The 20687-nt window shown below is 43.0% G+C and overlaps 1 protein-coding gene and 1 non-coding gene across 5 annotated transcripts in view; both read right to left on the reverse strand.

Moving 5' to 3' along the window:
- METTL16 (methyltransferase 16, RNA N6-adenosine) overlaps positions 1 to 20687 on the reverse strand; it is a 193340-nt gene that overhangs the window by 161809 nt on the left and 10844 nt on the right. For all 4 annotated transcript variants that reach the window (XM_073616698.1, XM_073616702.1, XM_073616699.1 and 1 more), the window contains exon 3: positions 16400 to 16599. In XM_073616698.1, the coding sequence (XP_073472799.1) occupies positions 16400 to 16599 (200 nt within the window). The remainder of the gene's footprint in view (positions 1 to 16399; positions 16600 to 20687) is intronic.
- On the reverse strand, positions 11286 to 11392 carry LOC141130694 (U6 spliceosomal RNA). Its single transcript, XR_012242464.1, has one exon. It is a non-coding gene; the product is annotated as a U6 spliceosomal RNA (small nuclear RNA).

Raw genomic sequence — 20687 nt, forward strand, 5'->3', positions numbered from 1 at the left:
ACATTTTTTGGGGGGGATATTTATTATAGCAAAAAAAGAAAAAAAAATGTGGTTTTTTTTTCTCTCGAAATTGTCTGTCTTTTTTTGTTTATAGCGCAAAAATTAAAAACTGTAGAGGTGATCAAATACCACCAAAAGTGAGCTCTATTTGTGGGGAAAAAGAACATTAATTTTGTTTGGGTACAACCTTGCACGACCGCGCAATTGTCAGTTAAAGCGACGCAGTGCCATATCGCAAAAAATGGCCTGGTCATTAAAGGGGTAAAGCCTTCCGGGGCTTAAGTGGTTAAACGATGTTCAATTGATACTAAGTGGCCAAGAAAATATCCCCCGGACCATTACACCACCACCACCAGCCTGAACTGTTGATATAAGACAGGAAGGATCCATGCTTTTATGTTGTTTACCTCAAATTCTGACCCTACCATTTGAAAGTCGCAGCTGAAATCGAGACTCATCAGACCACGCAACGTTTTTCACATCTTCTATTGTCCAATTTTGGTGAGCCTGTGCGAAGTGTAGCCTCAGTTTTTAGCCTGTAGCCTGTTCTTATCTGACAACAGTGATGCCCGATGTGGTCTTTTGCTGCTGCAAGGCTCAATGTGTTGCACGTTCGGAGATGGTTTTCTGCATACCTTGGCTGTAACAAGTGGTTATTTGAGTTACTGTTGCCTTTCTATGCTCTCAAACCAGTCTACCCATTCTCCTCTGACATCAACCAGGCATTTCGTCCACACAACTTCCGTTCACTGGATATATTCTTTTTCGGGCCATTCTCTGTAAACCCTAGAGGTGCTTGTAAATCCCAGTAGATCAGCAGTTTATGAAATGCTCAGACCAGCCCGCCTGGCACCAACAACTATGCCACGTTCAAAGTCTCTTAGATCACCTTTCCTCCCCATTCTGATGTTCGGTTTGGACTTCAGCAAATTGTCTTCACCAGGTCTAGATGCCTAAATGCAAGTTGCTGCCATGTGATTGGCAGATTAGCAATTTGGTTTACCAAGCAATTGAACAGATGTACAGGCACACACACACACACACGTGCATCTCAAAAAATTAGAATATCATCAAAAAGTTATTTCAGTAATTCAATTAAAAAAAAAGTGAAACTCACACTATATAGATTCATTACACAGAGTGTTATATTTCAAGCGTTTCTTTCTTTTAATTCTGAGGATTATGGCTTACAGCTAGTGAAAACCCAAAAACTCAGTATCTCAGAAAATTAGATTGCAGAAGAAATAAAAAAAAAAAGGAATTTTAATACAGCAATGTTTGTTTACTGAAAAGTATATCCATGTACAGTACAGTATGCACTCAATACTTGGTCAGAGCTCCTTTTGCATGAATTACTGCATCAATGCGACGTGGCATGGAGGCGTTATGGAAGCCCAGGTTCTTTGATAGCATTCTTCAGCTGGTCTTCATTGTTGGGTCTGGTGTCTCTCATCTTCCTCTTGACAAAACCCCACAGATTTTCTATGGGGTTTAGGTCAGGTGAGTTTGCTGGCTAATCAAGCACAGTGATACCATGATCATTAAACCAGGTATTGGTACTTTTTTGGCAGTGTGGGCAGGTGCCAAGTCCTGCTGGAAAATTAAATCAGCATCTCCATAAAGCTGATCAGCTGAGGGAAAAATTAAGTTCTCTAAAATTTCCTGGTAGAGGGCTGTGCTGACTTTGAACTTGATAAAACACAGTGGACCAACACCAGCAGATGACATTGCTCCCCCAATCATCACGGACTGGAAACTTCACACTGGACTTCATGCAACTTGGATCCTGTGCCTCTCCACTCTTCCTCCAGACTCTGGGACATTTCCAAAAGAAATGCAGAATTTACTGGACCACTGAGCAACAGTCCAGTCCTTTTTCTCCTTAGCCCAGGTAAGACTCTTCTGATCTTGCCTCTGGTTCAGGAGTGGCTTGACACAAGGAATGTGACAGTTGTAGCCCATGTCCTGGATAGGTCTGTGTGTGGTGGCTCTTAAAGCAATGACAGCAGCCGTAGTTCACTCCTTGTGAATCTCCCCCACATTTTTGAATGGCCTTTGCTTCACAATCCTCTCAGGCTGCAGTTTAACCCTGTTGCTTGTGCACCTTTTTCTACCACACTTCTTTCCACTCAACTTTCCATTAATATGCTTGGATACAGCACTCTGGACAACCAACTTCTTTAGCAATTACCTTTTGTGACTTGTGTTGACTGTCTTCTGGACAATTGTCAAGTCAGCTGTCTTCCCCATGATTGTGTAACCTACTGAACCAGACTGAGAGACCACTTAAAGGCTCAGAAACCCTTTACAGGTGTTTTGAGTTAGTCGATTAGAGTGTGACACCATGGAGTCTTTTTAATATCCTCATTTTCTGAGATACTGTATTTTGGGTTGTCACTAGCTGTAAGCCATAATCAAAATTAAAAGAAAGAAATGCTTGAAATATATCATACTGTGTGTAATGAATCTATCTATATCTATAGATATAGAGAGGTGTTTCACTTTTTTAATTACTGAAATGAATTAACTTTTTTTTTTTTGAGCTGCACCTGTGTGTATATATATATATATATATATATATATATATATATATATATATATATATATATATATATATATATATATACACACATATATATACACACACACACATATATATATATATACACACACACAAACAAACTGTTTCAGTTACCAAAAATTAAGGCCCAAATTGTTAGTTCCTGATTTAAGAAAATCTTTATCTTTCTACTCTGCATGACCTTTAATAAAACGCTGAAAAAAGAATAGTCTTGAGCTCTGAGAAGAAATCAATAATATTAGAATTGTTAATTGCAGTGAGATACTGTTCAATAGACAAGCTTTCAGCAATATGTTGTGATGCAGCATTTCTGACACAATAAATGGGATAGAGACAGAGAACCTCGCACACCACAGACACGCAACCTGGATAGTCTTCACACATGGCTGCTTGTGCTTGAGGGAATCACGGATGTTCCTATTGCCTGATTCCAGGGGCACTGAAGTGTGATCGTCAAGGTTTGGAAGCCAAATGCAATATGTAACTGAACATCAGGGCAGACTAGTAAGATTATGGAAATTAGCCTTGTGCTATGGATATTCACATATCTAATGCTTGAAAATAATGCTTAAATCAGCAAAAATTAGATTATAATGGAGAAGTGAGCCAGTATGTATAAAAATTACCATAAACTCTGAAGTAAGGAGGAACCCCATCCCTTTCAGAGTCAGACTGGTGCTTTATTAGCTAGTGGGGTGTAAACGTATAAGCTTGGTCTCTTAACTGAAAAAAATGTTTTGTTTTTTTTTTCGTTTTGTTTTTTTGACTGCATTACGTTAATCATTATTTAAAGATCTGCCACCGATTCTGTGACCGTCACTTTTCATTCTTGAATTCCGATGGAAAATGTCAAACCTCATTACTGTCCCAGTAGATTATTGCCCAGTCCCATGCCACCAAGAAATGTTAACGCCTGTTTACTGCACCTTTTGGAATCAAGGCCAATGACTCCAGCCTATGGCAGTATTTGGCAAGTGAAGCAAAGCTATTACTGTATTATAAATACTATTTTTACCTTTTTGTCCTTTTTTTGCATTTAAATGCGGCTAATCTTCTCTACCCTTTTACAGCTACTTCATGTCTATATGCACTCATTTTAGCACTGGCTGCACATAATCCTCTGGATTACGTTCCTGGTAGTGACAACAGAAGACCATGCCTGTACAATATGTGTTGGTGTAGCCGTTTGTAATTGCTGCCAAGTACAGCCTGAACAAGGACCCTTACTGCAGTATTATCAGGTATTCTTTTATTAAAAGTTGCCCAGTTCCAGCTTGGGAAACTTAAAAAAAAATGGATCCCCCCCCAGCAACTCCTATACTCACTCCATCAATCCCAGCGAACCAATCCACCACTGCTCTTTTTCCAAGCTGAGTGACACCCTGCATACTTTAACCCACCACCTGTGACCTCAGAGGGGTCATGGCTCCAACCTCACCCAGGGCTTATAGAATGACGCTGCACACAGACACTCATTTCAGATTTCAGGATTTGCCTACGGATGGAGTAAGAAGTGGGTGATAAGGCACTGTGGTTCTTACCCTCAAGCCAATTCAGGATACAGTAGTGATGGAGGGGGTGCGGGAGGAATCAAAGTATCCAGTGGGGGAAACACTATCCAACATACACACACAGGAGTCAGATAGCAGTCCACCCACCAGAAAGGTAAGCATTTACCTTCTTCTTTTGCAGGATACTTCCAGGCATATTCGCTATAGTTAGCGGCAGGATCACTTTAAGTTTCTATTTTAATTAAATAGCCTAGTTTATTACCCTTTAATTTAGCCATAGCCACATTTATACATGCATTTCATCTTATAATTATATAATTACAGGTCATATATCTCTAAATCAATTATTTTCCAACATACAGTATCTCATAAAAGTACACCCCTCACATTTTTGTAAATATTTTATTATACCTTTATGTGACAACACTAAGAAATTACACTTTGCTACAATGTAAAGTAGTAAGTGTACAGCTTGTATGACAATGTAAATTTGCTGTCCCCTCAAAATAACTCAACACACAGCCATTAATGTCTAAACCGCTGGCAACGAACGTGAGTAAACCCCAGGGTGGATATAAATCAATGTTTATTCAGCATGAAATGGAGCTTATTTATGTAGCATGAGGCTGTATATTCTGCAATATTTAAATTTTTGGTAAACTCATTCAATTAACCACTTGCCGCCCACCATATAGCAGAATGACGGCAGCAAAGTGGTTTCAATATCCTGACTGGGCGTCATATAACGTCCTTGCGGCGATCGTTGTTGCCGAGCCTCTTTACCCTGTGATCAGCTGTGTCCAATCACGGCTGATCACGATGTAAATAGGAAGAGCCGGTGATCGGCTTTTCCTCACTCGTGTCTGACAGACGCGAGTAGAGGAGAGCCGATCGGCTACTCTCCTGACAGGGGGGGTCTGTGCTGATTGTTTATCAGCATAGCCCCCCCTCGGATCCCACCCAGGACCACCATCATGCCGCCCAGGACCACCAGGATGGCCATCCACACTGGACCACCAGGTATTCCACCCCCTAGAAATACTAATCTGTGCCCAGGCAGCTGCCAATCAATGACCAGGCAGCTGCCAATCAGTGCCCACTCACAATGCCTACCACTGCCAGTGCCACCAGGGATGCCTATCAGTGCTGCGTATCAGTGCCCATCAATGCCACGCATCAATGCCCATCAGTGCCGCCTATCAGTGCCCATCAGTGCCACGTATTAATGCCCATCAGTGCCGCCTATCAGTGCCACCCATAGAACCCATCTTTGCAGCCTTTTAGTGCCCAGTGTCACCTATCAGTGCCTACCAGTGCCACCCATGAGTGCCCATCAGTGCCGCCTATCAATTCCCATCAGTGCTGCATATCAGTGCCACCCATCAGTGCTGCCTACCAGTGGCCATCAGTGCCTATCGTCAGTGCCCCTCAGGGCCTGCTCATTGGTGCCGCCTTATCAGTGCCCATCAGTAAAAGAGAAAACTTACTTATTTACAAAATTTTATAACAGAAACAAAAGCAAAACTTTTTTTTTTTTCAAAATTTTCAGTCTTTTTTTATTTGTTTAGTAACAAATAAGAACTGCAGAGGTGAGCAAATATCACCAAAAGAAAACTATTTGTTGGAACAAAATGATAAAAATTTAGTTTGGGTACAGTGATGGATGACTGTGCAATTGTCATTCAAACTGCGACAGCGCTGAAAGCTGAAAATTGGTCTGGGCAGGAAGGTGTCTAAGTGCCCTGTATTGCAGTGGTTAATCCAAGCTCTGCAAGCTGAGATAACATGTACTGCATTGATGCATTCACACAATGTCACAGTAATCATGAGATAAAACATAGTTCAGGAATATTCCTTTATCCCATTGTTTTGCAAATCTATGTACACTAACAAACTGTATAATTGAATTGGTTCTGATATTACTGTTTTACTAATCTGACAGCTTATTATTCTAAAATCAGGAAACCTTCATTTTGTTTGCAAATATTAAAGATTTTAACTACCAGCAAGAAGAAGTGCTTACATTTAAAGAGCACCTGTCATTTCAGATCCATCGTGGCAGCACCTGTTAGCAGGCATCCACTCACCTGCTGCCACCACGTCCCTCACGTTGTTGTGTCACTGCCGCATCATCTCCCATCTCATTAAAGTGAATGGGACTGTTGGTGAGTCAACAGCGGGTCAGAGGAGGAGCCGCTGCGGGACAGAGATGACAGCTGCTCTTTAAGAATTATGATTTAAATCGAATCGATTTAAATCAAATCCACCCTGGTACACCCCTAAGTGAAAATGTCCAAATTGGGCCCAATTATTTTTATTTTTTTAATTTATTTCAGGTACTTATATAGCGCCGTCAATTTACGCAGCGCTTTACATATATATTATACATTCACATCAGTCCCTATACCCTCAAGGAGCTTACAATCTAAGGTCCCTAACTCACATTCATACCTATACTAGGGCCAATTTAGACAGGATACAATTAACCTACCAGCATGTCTTTGGAGTGTGGGAGGAAACCGGAGTACCCGGAGGAAACCCACGCAGACACAGGGAGAACATGTAAACTCCAGGCAGGTAGTGTCGTGGTCGGGATTCGAACCAGCGACCCTTCTTACTGCTAGGCGAGAGTGCTACCCACTACAGCCATTTTCCCTCCCCGGTGTCATGTGACTCGTTAGTGTTACAAGGTCTCAGGTGTGAATGGGGAGCAGGTGTGTTAAATTTGGTGTTATTGCTCTCACTCTCTCATTCGGGTCACTGGAAGTTCAACATGGTAAAGAACTCTCAGAGGATGTGAAAAAAATGAATTGTTGCTCCAGCACGGTGGCCAAGACCATACAGCGGTTTAACAGGACAGGTTCCACTAAGAACAGGCCTCACCATGGTCTACCAAAGAAGTTGAGTGCACATGCTCAGTGTCATATCCAGAGGTTGTCTTTGAGAAATAGACGTACGAGTGCTTCCAGCATTGCTGCAGAGGTTGAAGGGGTGGGGGGTCAGCCTGTCAGTGGGCAGACCATAGGCCGCATACTGCATGAAATTGGTCTGCATGACTGTCGTCCCAGAAGGAAGCCTTTTCTAAAGATGATGCACAAGAAAGCCCACAAACAGTTTGCTGAAAACAAGCAGACTAAGGACATGGATTACTCGAACCATGTCCTGAGGTTTGATGAGGTTCAGATGGTGTCGAGTGTGTGTGGAGGTGAGGAGTACAAAGACAAGTGTGTCTTGCCTACAGTCAAGCATGGTGGTGGGAGAGTCATGGTCTGGGGTTGCATGAGTGTTGCCGTCACTGGGGAGCTACAGTTCATTGAGGGAACCATGAATGCCAACATGTACTGTGACATACTGAAGCAGAGCATGATCCCCTTCCTTCGGAGACTGGGCCTCAGGGCAGTATGACCAACATGATAACGACCCCAAACACACCTCCAAGACGATCACTGTCTTGCTAAAGAAGCTGAGGGTAAAGTTGATGGACTGGCCAAGCATGTCTTTATACCTAAACCCTATTGAGCATCCACTGGGCATCCACAAACGGAAGGTGGAGGAGCGTAAGGTCTCTAACATCCACCAGCTCCATGATGTCGTCATGGAGAAGTGGAAGAGGACTCCAGTGGCAACCTGTGAAGCTCTGGTGAACTCCATGCCCAAGAGGGATTAGGCAGTGCTGGAAAATAATGGTGGCCACACAAAATAATGACACTTTGGGCCCAATTTGGACTTTTTCACTTAGGGGTGTACTCACTTTTGTTGCCAGCAGCTTAAACATTAATGGCTGTTGAGTTATTTTGAGGGACAGCAAATTTACACGTTGTACACGTGTTGTCACATGAAAAGATATAATAAAATAAATATTTACAAAAATGTGAGGGGTTTACTCACTTTTGTGAGATACTGTATTATTCCTTGGATTGAAATAATAATAAACATTTCTAATATTTATTTTACAATAGTAGCCTTGTATTGCCAAAAACCATAAAAGTATAATACATACAGCAGATGTGCCATCTAAATTAAGACACATAGAGGCTCTTCATGCATATACAAATCCAGTGCCCTTCAGCATATCCCCTTGTGGCCAACATGCTTTCAGGCAGGAAGGTCCACTCATCAGAGTAGTGGAGGCAAAAAGGGAATTGCGGCAATAATGTGGAAAAAGCTGCACTGCAAAAACATTTTAAAGCAATACAGCAGGAAATAAAACAAAGGCTACCACACAGCTCAATATATAAATCATGTGTACCCAATGCCAGCGTACAAGGCCTTATGTGTTTATATGGAATTATATTGCAGACTGTATAGTTGAACTTCAGCACAAGATCATGGAGGAGCAGGTTAGTGGGACCAGTGAAATGCAACGTTGATATAAATATAATAGGATTCCCCAACAGACTTTCAACACAAACCAGGATTTCTAAAATGAAAGTTAAAGAAAAAAAAAAAAAAATCCTTTGACCTTCAGACAAATCCAAACATTTGCAAGTGAATATTACTGGGTTCAAGGAACACACTGAAGCAGCCACATCATCAATTAGAGGACTTGGAACAACTGTCGACTCTACAAAGAGGCAGAGATCTGCAGGTTCCTCTCGTGCAGCAGATGGTGAGCAAGAAGAAGGGGTAGCAGCTCAGCATGGAGGAGCCCAGCAGGAAGTGACATGTGAGTGAAACGGTCACCACTATGTAAAGAGGGCAAACATCTAAGTTGTGAGGGCATATGGGAAAACCATTATAATAACCAAAAGGCACAGACAAAAGACTGCAGCTAATAGGAGATTTATTTTAGGAAAAGGGTAATGCACATCTGTTAATATCTAATCATATCTGATGTTAGTTAACATCTGATTTTATCTTAGTACAATAAAATCCAAAACAAAAATATACTGTACATATATACCCATGCACGCAAGAAAATCTTAGATTTTTGCATAAATGCTTCTAAACATCACCAAATTAAAAAAACAAAACAATCATACACACACAGTAAAATAAGTATTGAACACGTCACAATTTTTCTAGGTAAATATATTTCTAAAGGTGCAACTGACATGAAATTTTCACCACATGTCGGTAATAACCCATGCAATCTATACATACAAAAAAAACCAAAACAAATAAGTTCAAAAATTAAGTTATGTGTAAAAAAATGGAATGACACAGGGAAAAAGTTTCGAACACGCTAACTGAAATGTATTTAATACCGTAATGCACTCAAACGCCATGGCCTGTATGCATGCTTACCACGCACACTTCCATTGCTGAAGAAAAAGCATGTTGAAGCTTGCTTAAAGTTTACTGCACAACATTTAGGTAGAATATAGAATATAGAATATATATTTTTATTCACGTATTTTCAAGCTATGAATAAAAACGCACAAAAAAAAAAAAGGGGGGGGTACATAAAATAGAAGTAGGGGAAAAAGTGTTAACAAATATCAAGGCAACACATAATGGCAGCACAAGTGCCGTAAATGACAAATAATGGCGGGTAATCAAGATCAGATAAAAAGGAAGAATTATGCCCTGTACACACGATCGGACATTCCGACGGATGTTGGCTCAAACTTGCCTTGCATACACATGGTCACACAAAGTTGTAGGAATTTCCGAACATCAAGAACGCGGTGTTCAACGCATGTATGACGGCACTAGAAAGAGGAAGTTCAATACCAAGTGCGCCACCCTTTGGGCTCCTTCCGCTAATCTCAGGTTAGTAGAAGTTTGGTGACAGACGATTCGCGCTTTTCAGCCTCCGAATAAAAATATTATATTCATGAAATCACGAAAAATAATAAAGAAAGAAGTTTGTGAGAAGTCTGTGTGAATATGAGCAGCAAACAAAACTTCATTCTTCTAGCATTATAAAGAAGAAAATGCGCTGCATTAAACAATTTAAAACATTGCAGCGTGACGAATGTGCTATATCCATTACAAACACTAGTTTTACCAGACCGAGCACTTCTGTCTCATAATTTATTCTGAGCAAGCTTGGCTTGTGTCGAAATTGTCTACACACGATCGGAATTTACGCAAATGGATTTTGTGGTCGGAAAATTTTAGATCCAGCTCTCAAACTTTGTGTGTCGGAAATTCCGATGAAAAGTCCGATGGAGCCTATTTCCGCCGGAAAGTCTGATCGTGTGTACAGGGCATAAGGGTGCAGAAAGGAAGAAAGAAAAAGTAGAAAGAAAGAAAAAAAGAAGTATGAAGGTAGATACGACATCCATGGCCACGATACCTAAAAGTACATAAAGGCTGTAGCATTATGATAAAAGGCAGTCCAAACAGAAGCACCTATAATGAAAATGAGTCCACAATAGGGTGGAGAAATCCAGGGGAGCATTGTAGCAAGGCATATCCAGAATACACAAGGAGTCTCCTCCAAAATTTGTCTGAAGTGGAATAATGGAGCCACACACACATACCAACATTTATTATGCTTCTCCCACGTGTCCACTTCTCTTGCCTGCATCTATTCCATGAGCATGGTATCAAAAAGTATATCTACTCAGATGTTTAGAGGGGGGATAACATCAGTTTTCCAGAATTTAGTGATAAATTGACGTGCGGCTGAAAGGAAAAATCTGATAAGATTTTTTTTCTGAGATTTGACCGAGAATCGATAGAAGGGCAATCTTAGGGGAGGGAGTGAGAGATTCATCATAGATCTCGTTATAAATCTGAAAGATCTGTTTCCAGAAGGGGCAGATTCGGGTGCGTTCCCACCAAACATTCAAGTAGGTCCCTTTCCCTCCGTGACAGTGCTAGCAAGTATCAGGGGAGTTCAGGAAGATCCGATTGATAGAAACCGGGTCTCTATATCAACGGGTAAGTAATTTATCATTTTTCTCTTGCACTAGCAGGAGAGCGAAGATTTGTGCATAAAGGTAAATGAGGTGTGCTAATCACCTACAGAGACTTCCATCAGATCCTTAGACCATAGTCCCGTATAGGTGGGGAGTGCACCATGGGTATGGGAGAGGATCGCTTTATAAATCAATGACAACGTGTGGTGAGGTATCAGAGAGACTACACATTCCCACAAAAGCAGTAGGGACCTATGGGCCTGTCTTGTCATGTGTAAATTTTTACTAGATTTCGTGAAACACAAGTTTGTCAGCCAGTTGGTGGGATGGGAATTACCTCCCGTACGTGGTCTGAAGGATCCCAACGTGGAATGTACAAAAAAAAATATGGAATGCTTCACGAATTTACGTGTCATCCTTGCGCAGGGGCCATGCTAATCTTCTCTGTAGCATTCCAATTTTAGTATACGTCCTGCTGAAGCGAGGACTACTGCACAACCTGTAGACAAGCCTGTGAAATACTGGGAGAATATAGTCTGGTCAGATAAGACCAAAATCAAACTCTTTGGATGCCATAATACAAACCATGTTTGGAGGTCAAATGGCACTGCACATCACCCCAAAAACATCCCCATATCAACAGTGAAGTTTAGAGGTGGAAACATCATAGTGTGGGGTTCAGCATGAAAATTTCATGTCAATAGCACCTTAAGGCCCCTTTCACACTGGGGCGGTGGGGGCGTCGGCGGTACAACAGCGCTATTTTTAGCGCTGCTGTACCGTCGTTCTTGCAGCGGTATTCGGCCGCTAGCGATGCGGTTTTAACCCCCGCTGGCGGCCGAAAAAGGGTTAAAATCCCTCGTACAGCGCGGTTATAGCCGCGGTATTGCTGCGGTATAGCCGCGCTGTCCCATTGATTTCAATGGGCAGGAGCGGTTTAGGAGCGGTGAATACACCGCTCCTTCACCGCTCCAAAGAAGCGGTTTGCAGGACTTTTTTCACCGTCCTGCCAGCGCACCGCTTCAGTGTGAAAGCCCTCGGGCTTTCACACTGAACAAACAGCGGAGGCTGTTTAGGGGCGGTTTGCAGGCGGTATTTTTAGCGCAATACCGCCTGCAAACCGCCCCAGTGTGAAAGGGGTCTTAAAAATATATTTACCTAGAAAAAAAAATGGTGAATGTTCAATATTTATTTTACATGATAGATAGATATACACACACACACACACACACACACACACACACTGTATGTATGTATGTATATAAAAATAGAAAAAAATTGGGGAATTGGAATGATGTACTGCAATAAGTGGTGCATTATATTTACCGTATTTATCGGCGTATAACACGCACTTTTTTCCCCTTAAAAATCAGGGGGAAATCGTGGGTGCGTGTTATACGCCGATCCCCCGCCCTTTCTGAGCCTTTTGGTGGCTCTCGCAGTCCCGCGTGAGCCGCCGAAAGCCTCCGAGAGCGGCCGAGACATGCCGAGAATGGCCGAAAGCCGCCGAGACAATTTAAAACAAGAGAGCAGCGGCGCCATTTTTAAACGGCAGCAGTCTGCAAATGACACAGGGGCAAGGCTGCAGATGGACACTGACAAGGCTGCAATGATGGACAAGGCTACAGATGGACACTGACACTGACAAGGCTGCAATGATGGACAAGGGTACAGATGAACACTGACAAGGCTGCATTGATGGGCATTTAAATGTAAGTTTTTTTCCTTAAAATTCCCTCCTAAACTTGAGGTGCGTGTTATACGCCGATAAATACGGTACTTGATCTGTTCAGGGATTGCAATTTTTTAATTTCCTTCTCTTCCCAACAGAAAGGAGCTGAATATAGCCCAATTAAGAGAGTTTTCATAGATTTTCTAAAGATTTTGACCTACGCTGGTCTACAATCAAGCAAACTGAAGAAATTCAGCATGGTTGACACTTTCCCTGTAGGGACACACCTTACGACATTTAAACTAGTAAGAAACAAACCTTCCCCACAGTGAAGCCAATAGAGCAAAATACTTACTTTTAGCCCCGTTCTGGAGATCTTCACTGTATCTCCCAAGCCAGTACTGAATAACTTTTGCTTGAAAAAAAAAAAGGCCTGGGAGGGCCCCCCGAGACCACTACGTCCTTACTAATTCTTTTGACTGGATCTATGTTACATAGAATGGCTGTGTCTGCCATAAGTGCAGGGCTGAAAGCTAGTATTGAGAGAGGAACTGGAAGGACTGTTATTCCTGCAGTACGCGTCACAGAATGCCTCGCTAATAAAAATGGTCCCCAAAAGGGAAACTGATGTTTCTGTATGTGCCAATCTCTTAGGTCTGACACACCTCTTGCTGGTTCCTCCTGTTGACCTCTATGCCACTATATACACGTTTGTTAAATGAGGCTTTATTCACAAGCATAACTTAGAAAGCAAAAATCCAAGTAATGTCTTCTTACATCTATAAAATGTTAGGCAAATATTCATAATATCCAGCTAAATCCAAACTTTTAACACTTTCACTACCAGGCCTCATGCTCCACTCTTTAGCTCATGTGGCCAGACCATTTTTGCAATGTTTCTATTGCTTTTCTCCCTTACAGCTTTCAGAGTTTGGGAAAGACCCCCAAAACCATACATTTTCTGAAAGACCTGTAGAATTAAAAAAAAAACAAAAAAAAAACACGCTGCTGATTTTTTTTTAGGCCCCCGCAATAGTTGCCTAAATCAAACCAAATAGCTATTTTCAGTAAAAATACACTAAAATCATTATTAGTGGACATAAACATAACAGTTTTAAAAATTCCTGATAAATTCCTACTAAGGACTCGTTCACATGGGGCTTAGAAACCAGAGATGCACCCAAATTTCAGCCTCCGAAAATTATCGGCCGAAAACTGTGTTTTTCCGTTCGGCTGATGGCAAAAAACAACCAATACCGAAAGGGGCAGGGTTCACCCCGGGCGTCACCCTGGCGCGTCCCAGTCCTCCACTCCTTCCTCCTCCCCTCGATGTCCGCATGTCACAGAGCTGAATTGTCCGGGCCGTGGTAACAATGTCCCGCCTCCTGTGAAAGACGGCACACTGATCCAATGGCAGGACATTGAATCAGTGTGACAATATCACAGGAGGCGGGACATTGTTACTGCGGCCTGGGCAATTCAGACCCTGCTCCGTGACACACGGAGATGGCCACTCTGATCCTGGCACAGTCAGGCTGCATATGATGGACACTGGTGAGACTGTTGGGCACAGGCAGGGCGCATATAACGGGCACTGGTGAGGCTGTTGGGCACAGGCAGGCTGCACAAGATGGGCACTGGTGAGGTTGCTGGGCACACGTAGGCTGCATATGACAGACCCTGGTGGGGTTGCTGGGCACTGGTTGGCTGCATATGATGGGCCCTGGTGAGGCTGCTGGGCACAGGCAGGCTGCATATGACGGGCACTGGTGAGGCTGCTGGGCATAGGCAGGCTGCATATGGCAGGCACTGGTGAGGCTGCTGGGCATAGGCAGGCTGCATATGACGGGCACTGGTGAGGCTGCTGGGCATAGGCAGGCTGCATATGACGGGCACTGGTGAGGCTGCTGGGCACAAGCAGGCTGCATTTGACGGACACTGGTGAGGCTGCATTGATCTCTTATATCATGTCGGCAGTCTCTGACCATCTCCTGTATCATATCTGCTAGAGGTACATCGAATGGAAATGTTGCTAATACTATTAGCAATGTGTTTAAGTTTAAGTAAGAGATTGCAGACAATGACATGATACAAGAGATGGTTAGAGACTGCAGACTGCATTTTTCTTGACCTTTCTTGCACTAAAAGGTGCCAACAATAAATTCATATTAATTTAAATTGATGATATTAATTAAAACGTTGAATATAATACAACTATATATAAAAATAATATACTTTTTTTTTTTTAAACTGTCATTTTCGATATCGGTTTCGGCACCAAAATTTCCATTCGGTACACCCCTAGTAGAAACATGTATGTTCATGGAGGGCCATGTTTACCTGCACATCCCTGTGCAGGCAGTCCTATAGAGGTCAGCTGGGATGCAGCGTTTACACGTCCCTGAACGAAGAGACAGTGTGAGCACAGCGAAATACTTCCAGACCCACATGGATGTCAAATTGCGAGCAATGGCTGTGTTCGTGCAGTTGCTACATCCCAAATGAAACCAATGAGACTGCCTGCACAGGGATGCACAGAAAACATGTGTGGGTAAACACTGTAGAAAGGCCTTTCCATGTTTGTTTGCTTTTTTAATAATTGTATTTTTACTGTTCTGCACCTTCTTTTTTTCTTGGGGGGGGGCTTTGGTGAGATATCAGGGCTCTAAACTGACTCCTGAGGTCACATTTTTGAGACAGCGAAAAGGACTGAAGGCAGAGAGTCCCTTTCTCTGCATCCACATCTGCCCTGCATATGAATGAACAGAAGTTTCTGTATAGAGACTCCTATTCATTCACAAACTGAAGCATAATAAACACTGTTTACTATGCTTCATGTTTACCAGCCCCCCACTCTCTATTCTGACACCGATCTTCCACTCCAGCTGCAGCTGGTGGGAGGGGGAAGAGGGAAAGCTAGTCATCAGCACAGCAGGAACAGATGGAGAGTGGCAGAGGGATGCATTGGAATATTTTTAAAGTCCCTGTGGCTCCCCTGAAACACCTGAAGCCAGCGGAGTGGGGAGGAGAAAAGCCTGCAGGGAAGGGGAACTGGGTTGTGGGATGAGGGGAGGTGAAATCAGTGTTGGAGGGGGTGAAGCAGCATGGAGAAGGGACAAAGAGATAGGTGGGCATTTAAGATGTCAATAACACTGTGTTCTCAGTGATTTGTATTGCAATTATATTAAGCTGACCAATCTTATTGAATTTTGTGCATTGCAACTGGATGTTTGTACTATTTTTTCTTGTCTTTTGTCTATTTCTGTGACATCTCAATAGTCTTACCCGATTTAAAAAAAAAAAAAAATGGATGTCAATAACAGCGGTGGGAAGTGGAGAGGTGAGAGACAGTGCAGAGAAGCAGTGGCAGCTGGGGGCATATTTTAGGTGAATAGCTATGATCTGTGGCTTGGCCACTGATCAGAGCTATCTGTTTGTTCAGCAGAGTCTGCTGAACTGTTTTTCTATAAGCTGGGCTGCTGGAAGTGGTGCTGTAGGTTCGTATGACATACAGACATGGCAGCGAAAGGGTTAAGCTAAATTCACACCTCTGCATTTTTGCTTCATGAATTTTCCAGAAATCAATAGAAATTTATAGTAAAAAAGAAAAAAAAAGAAAAAAAAAAAAAAAGAGAAAAAGTCATTACCCTTGGACCTCTTTATAAGCGAAACACATTTTTGATTCTCACATTAAGTAACTTTTTACAGAAAATATGATGTGTACCAAACCAGATATACACATTTATTGGCGGTGTCTATCTTTTATAAAGGTCTCGTGTAACAAATACTGCTTATTTCTATGTAAATGTGACAATAACATTACCTATGTCAATCCCACGTCGCACTGTAGATTTGTCAGAGCTATGGTAATTGAGAATATCTTCCACCCAGTGGATATAGTTGAGTCGCAGAGGCACAGTGGGAATAAGCCTTTCCAGGGGTATGTCAATGGTCAGTCCAAAGTCTTCCTTTAGGAGAGTACAGGTCAAGGCTCGGACAGCTTCAGGGTCTTTGAAATTCAAACTAAAAGAAAGTAGAGCGTTGAAAGTAGATGTTAAGCCTAGCTAAATGACATTTAGTTGCTAAACATTGTGTACCATAAACAAATGGCCATTTTATTTATTTTTTAAACATATAAGAAAAGTTGTCTTCACCATCTTTGTATCATATCAGCACCGCTCACATGGCATTCCCAGGGCAGTTTTTCTAGTGGTGGCAACGGTGGACCATGTCTGCATAATGCGTTTTAAAATGGCCCCTATTTTTCCTCTATGAAAGCCCTTGTGACAGGGTGACAGATGACATTGCATTATTCCCATCACAGGATGTGCCTAAGAAAGGACCTTCGTGGCAGAATACAAGGTATTAATAAAACTACAGATTTCAAAATATGGAAATGACTTTTGAAAAAACATTAATATGTTAAAACTTCTATGAAATTTTTATTGTTTACAACCCCAATTCAAAAAAGTTGGGACGGTGTGTAAAAATCTACAGTACATCCGGGAAGTATTCACAGCGCTTCACTTTTTGTTACATTTTGTTGTTACAGCCTTATTCCAAAATGGATTAAATTCATTATTTTCCTCAAAATTCTACAAACAATACCCCATAATGACAACATGAAAGAAGTTTGTTTGAAATCTTTGCAAATTTAGGGGGGCGCATGCGCGCGAGCGACGGGAATGGCTGTGTGATTCCTCCGCTCCGCGCCGACGGGATCCTTAACCCGGCCTGACACCGAGCAGAAACAGCGGGGCCGCAGCACACACAGCGATCCGGACTCCGGAGCGTCTCAGGACTCTGCCGGTGATGCTCCGGTCCGGAAAAAATAAGCAGAAAGCCAGGCAGCCCCAGAAATCTCTTACAGCGCCAGGCAAGGGGAAATCCAATATGGCGCTCAAGCCTCCAGAACGGGAGGACGCTGCCCACATGTCTGATGACAACCCTACATCTCCTACGGACAGCTTACAACAGTTCCCTACAGATCTGGTAAGCCCTCTACCCCTGGACTCTGACAATCTTTTGGCAAGATTCCGTAACATAGTAAGGGATGAAATTACTGTGGCATCACGTAAACTCTCCTCAGATTTGGTGCGGGGTCTTAAAGAGATAGGCCACCGCACGAATCAATTAGAGCAACGCATGGATTTGGCGACCACAGTCTTAGAGGGCCATGAGGAAGAGGTAGATAAACTAACAACAGAATTGGAGTCCCTGAGAGACAAATTAGAAGACGCAGAAAATAGGGCCCGCAGGGACAACTTGCGCATCCGCGGTATCCCAGAAACGGTGAATGACCTGCAGGGCACGGCAATGGCTTTTTTTCAGGAATTGGCCCCAGAGATCCCTGTGGACAGGCTTGAATTCGATCGCATACATAGATCTCTGGCCCCTAAATCTACGGATGGCCCCCCGAGAGATGTCATCATAAAATTCCATTATTACCGTACTAAAGAAAAGCTTTTGCAGGCGGCAAGAGAACAACAGACTCTCTCATTTCAGGGAAATTCCCTTCAATTGTTCGCTGATCTCTCGCCGGTCACGATTGCTAGACGGCGGAGTCTCAAGCCATATTTGCAAATACTGCAAACACAGGGGATCAAATACAGATGGGGGTTCCCCTTCAAAGTATCCTTCTCCCATTTGGGTTGCCAAGTTCAGGCTACATCTCCAGCGGAGTTAAAGCGACATTTCCAGGATCTCCAACTGGACCTTCCATCCTCCCAGATGGAGGCGGCGTCCTCCTCCTCCTCCAGACCAGGACCCTCCAGGCCTCCTCGACAAGGCTCCTAACGTTCGCAACCCGGCTCCCAAGCCCTGCGAGAACTACAGTCCCAGAAGTTCCATAAATCTAACAATGGTTGAAGGTACTCTATTTTGTTTGTTTTCAACGACATCCGGCCCCCTTCTGTAGCCCGATCCCGGGCCGCGATCAGCCCATTTTTTTGTTGTTTCCTGCTTTTACACCTGGAACTTATAAGTGTTTTAGGTAAGGAATTACTGGTCCCACTACTGGAAATCTAGTCCTATGCTCTAAGAACTTTAAAGGACACCTCATCAAGGTCCGCCCCATTAGTGAGATGGCGGTGTGAGGTGCAAGAAGGGACATTGAAGAGAAGCCAATGGACGTTCACCAGCATCTTCCCAGGATGAAGACTACCCACGTTTGAAGAAGAAGTATAGATTTATTTTTTTTATATATTTCTTCAATTTTTCTCTTTTTCTTTTTATTTTATTTCCAGGTTAAGTCTTCAGGATAATTTTATCCATTTAATGCAGGAATATGACTATAACATCTTTGTTTGTTTCTAGGGTTTGACGTGGTGGGGGGAGGGAGAAACCGCAGCCGCAGGAGTTCCCTTACGTGGAGTTCTGTTGCGGCGCGGGCAGTTGTTTCCGTGCCCCGCACCGCTGCCTCCGTAAGGGGGGGTGGGGGGGTGCGGAGGGGCTGGATCAATCTCCCTGGTGGTCAAGGGTCTGGAGGCCTTTTGGCTTTCGGGTCCGGGCCGGCGGGGACAAAGTTATGGTTGTACCTTCATGTACTATATTGTTTCACCAACAATAATCTAGTTTTGTTGTTTTAAATTTATCTCCCCTAAATCTGAGCTTATAGATTTCTAGTTTCTGCTCTCACCGTACACTTACAAGTTATGATTGTTAAATGATAGGCCGGGGGTCCCGTTGGACAAATGCTACCCCCGATGAGTGAGCACTTGACCGAGACGGCTGTCTCGGCCAATGTCTTACTCGAATGTGGGTCTTTCAGCCCACAAGATAAAGCAACCAAGGTATTGTTGTTTATCCGAATTCGAGATTTTCTTACTACCTCTACCTTACCTGCCTCTCTTTTTCTCTGGTGCCCTTTGCTTGCCCCCCCTCCTTTTTTCCCTTCCCCTTCCGCGGGATGTCTGACTGGAACTTCATATAGGAGAAACCCCCTGATCCCATGACCCTTAATTGGTTTACCCTGAATGTTCAGGGTATGAATTCCCCCCAGAAAAGGGTCAAGATCTTCAAATATCTAAAACAACAAAAAATAGACATCGCTTGTTTACAAGAAACGCATTTTTCTACAACCTCTTGCCCTAAATACTTTGCGGCACAATACCCACAGGTATTTCTGGCCAACGCATCTACTAAACACAGAGGCGTTCTGATCGCCATAAGCAAAAGGGTTCCATTTATTTGCAGTAAGCAGATAGCTGACCCAGAAGGTAGATATTTAATTTTGCAAGGCACGATTCAGGATAACGAGATAACGATCATGTCCTATTATGCTCCGAATACTAATCCAGGGCCCTTTCTTACCCATGTCTGTTCTCTGATACGATCTCACCAAAAAGGTACCCTATTGATAGCAGGAGACTCTAATGTAACGTTAAAACCCTCCCTTGACAAATACCCACCGGACTATAAACCTCCCTCGGCGGCTGCCAACTCCTTTTTATGCTCCCTACAGAACTCTGACCTAATAGACATATGGCGGGAACTCCATCCCCTGAGTAGGGATTACACCCATTACTCTCACCCTCACCATTCTCACTCTAGGATTGACCATATGTTCGTACTTCGCAAACATCTTCCCTTAATAGAATCAATCTCTATCCTTACAGCCCCATGGTCAGACCATGATCCCATTCTAACGGTTTGTCGCTCTTTACTGAGTAAATCACAATTCTCCCCATGGGTGATGAATGATTCTCTCCTATCCCACAAAGAGATTCTTGCTGATATCCATGAAGCTTCAGCAGAATATTTTAGAATTAACATAGGTTCAGTACCATCCCCAATTACACTGTGGGAAGCATATAAAGCGGTCCTCAGAGGACATGTCATACGTATAGCGTCTAGACGGAAAAAAGAGAGAGCAAAGGCTCGACAAGAACTTGAATTAAAAGTAGAGACCGCGACCAAGGCCTTCAAACTAACACCTACCCCCAATAACCGCAAACTCTTAGATAAAGCCCGCACAGATTTAGACTTATGCCTGACTGACGAAGCAGAACGAACTCTACGATGGGCCCGACAAAAATGGTATATTAAAGCGAATAAACCTAATACTATGTTAGCTAATAGACTACGCACCTTCGCCCCGAAATTTTCTCCTA

The sequence above is a fragment of the Aquarana catesbeiana genome, linkage group LG02 (genome assembly GCF_042186555.1).
Source record: "Aquarana catesbeiana isolate 2022-GZ linkage group LG02, ASM4218655v1, whole genome shotgun sequence".
Lineage (NCBI taxonomy): Eukaryota > Metazoa > Chordata > Amphibia > Anura > Ranidae > Aquarana > Aquarana catesbeiana.